Consider the following 1,810-nt stretch of genomic DNA (forward strand, 5'->3'; position numbering starts at 1 on the left):
GTTGGTCCCTGGCATTATTTTGTGAAAGACCCCCCCTGTTTTGGCATTGCAAGCTGCAATATAACAAGTGAGGGACTGCTGGTGGGTGGGTGTTAAATCCTTACAGGAAGGAAAACTTGCAAGCCCAAACTAAGGAGGAGCTGTTGGGAATGTGAAGTTTCGCTTGCTGTTTTGATACAGAAGTATTTGTGAAATAAATTTGTTTTTTTTTTCTGGTTGGAATCAAATAGATTTCATAAGGTAAGAAGAATAGAAATGAAACTTGATTATTACCCAAACACGAGGCTTGGATAATTAACTGTGGTTTGTGAGCTTTACTCAATAGCACTCAGCGTACTTTGTGGTGCACACTAATCGGTGGTGATGTTCTGTGTGTCTTTTCTGTAGACGTCGGCTGATCTCCCAGCGATCTTCTCTGGAGACTTTGGAGGACATAGAGGAAAATGCCCCACTACGCAGGTGATTCTATTTACTCTCTGTCCAGTTATTGGTCTGTGAGGCAGTAGCTGAATGTGCACATTAAGATGTTCTTCATATGGATAACAGTATTGAAACATTACACACCCTGCAAGGTGGTAGGCAGTGGGAATTACATGTTTCCTAGTTCTAGGTTGTTGAATGGAAAGCCACTATTTAAATTTGATAAATGAAGAAGTTGAGCTGCCACTGATAAAAAAAAAAAAAGGGTAGTTCCTAACTTCCTACTTTGAAAACATAGATACAGCTGCTTTAATAAAATAAGCTTTTTAAGGTTATTATTTTTCAGTACTGTTTGTTATGGATTTTTAAGGTATTTGTTTCTCCCACCACACACAATCTTATTTCAGTAACCAGCACTACTGTCTTTGTGTGCTGATTTGTGACTACTACTTCGTTCCTCCCATCCCCATTACATCATCAGCTTCGTTGCGGTTTGGTTTCTGCATCCAAGAGGCCACAGCTTCTCTGGGGACTGCAGTAATTAGTCACTAGGCAATCCTCTGGAGTGATGGAAAATAGAGCAACTGTTTAGCAGTTCAGAAATGGGCTGATCAGTAATCTGACCAGTGTGTGGTATGCTTCCAGATCAGCTGTTCAGCTGGGCAGCAGCTTAATGTTGAATGTCTCTTTATCCTGGGACCCGTAATTCAGCTGGTTTATGTTGGTGTTTAGCCTATAGCCTTGTTTATCCACATGCAGATTGGCTGTCTCTGCCTACTTCAAAGCAGAGACTTAATAGCAGAGACTGTACCAACTGGCCTGTTACAAATACTTGATTATTTTAGCAAAGCTTGCCATTGAATGCTTACCGGTGTGTTATGAAGCATTCTCATAAATGATTCAAACAAATATAATTGGCAAAAGATATAAACAAAGCATGGCTCGCACAGCAGTATTTCTGTTCACTAATTTGCAGAATAGTTGGTAGAACTGCTCTCTTGGTGCTGTCTTCCTGTGAAGAACCTAATTGCAACCACAAAGAGAAAGGGTAGTGAAAGGGTTTTACTAACGGGAGAAAGCAGAAATAGCACAGTGATGGGGATCTGCCATGGGGGCATAGCAGTGGCGTCTATGGGGACTGGCATACCCTGGTGGCTTGAGACCAGTAGGCTGCAGTTTCAGTCGTAGAATCATAGAATGGCCTGCGTTGAAAAGGACCACAATGACCATCTAACTTCAACCCCCCTGCTATGTGCAGGGTCGCCAACCAGCAGACCAGGCTGCCCAGAGCCGCATCCAGCCTGGCCTTGAATGCCTCCAGGGATGGGGCATCCACAACCTCCTTGGGCAACCTGTTCCAGTGTGTCACCACCCTCTGTGTGAAAACTTT

General features: G+C 43.1%; 1 protein-coding gene across 3 annotated transcripts in view; it reads left to right on the forward strand.

Annotated features, from left to right (window-relative positions):
- Window positions 1-359: 359 nt before the first annotated feature.
- Window positions 360-1,810, forward strand: part of CABLES1 (Cdk5 and Abl enzyme substrate 1) — a 34,944-nt gene continuing 33,493 nt past the window's right edge. For 2 of the 3 annotated variants that reach the window (XM_010708831.3, XM_010708832.3), the window contains exon 1: window positions 361-459. Coding sequence is in view for 1 of the 3 variants with exons in the window: in XM_031552834.1 (XP_031408694.1) it covers window positions 444-459 (16 nt within the window). In the remaining 2 variants the exon portion in view is untranslated. Of the gene's footprint in view, window positions 460-1,810 lie in introns of all 3 variants that reach the window. The other variant, XM_031552834.1, reaches the window with a different exon arrangement.

Source organism: Meleagris gallopavo, chromosome 3, assembly GCF_000146605.3.
Source record: "Meleagris gallopavo isolate NT-WF06-2002-E0010 breed Aviagen turkey brand Nicholas breeding stock chromosome 3, Turkey_5.1, whole genome shotgun sequence".
NCBI classification, from domain to species: Eukaryota; Metazoa; Chordata; class Aves; order Galliformes; family Phasianidae; genus Meleagris; species Meleagris gallopavo.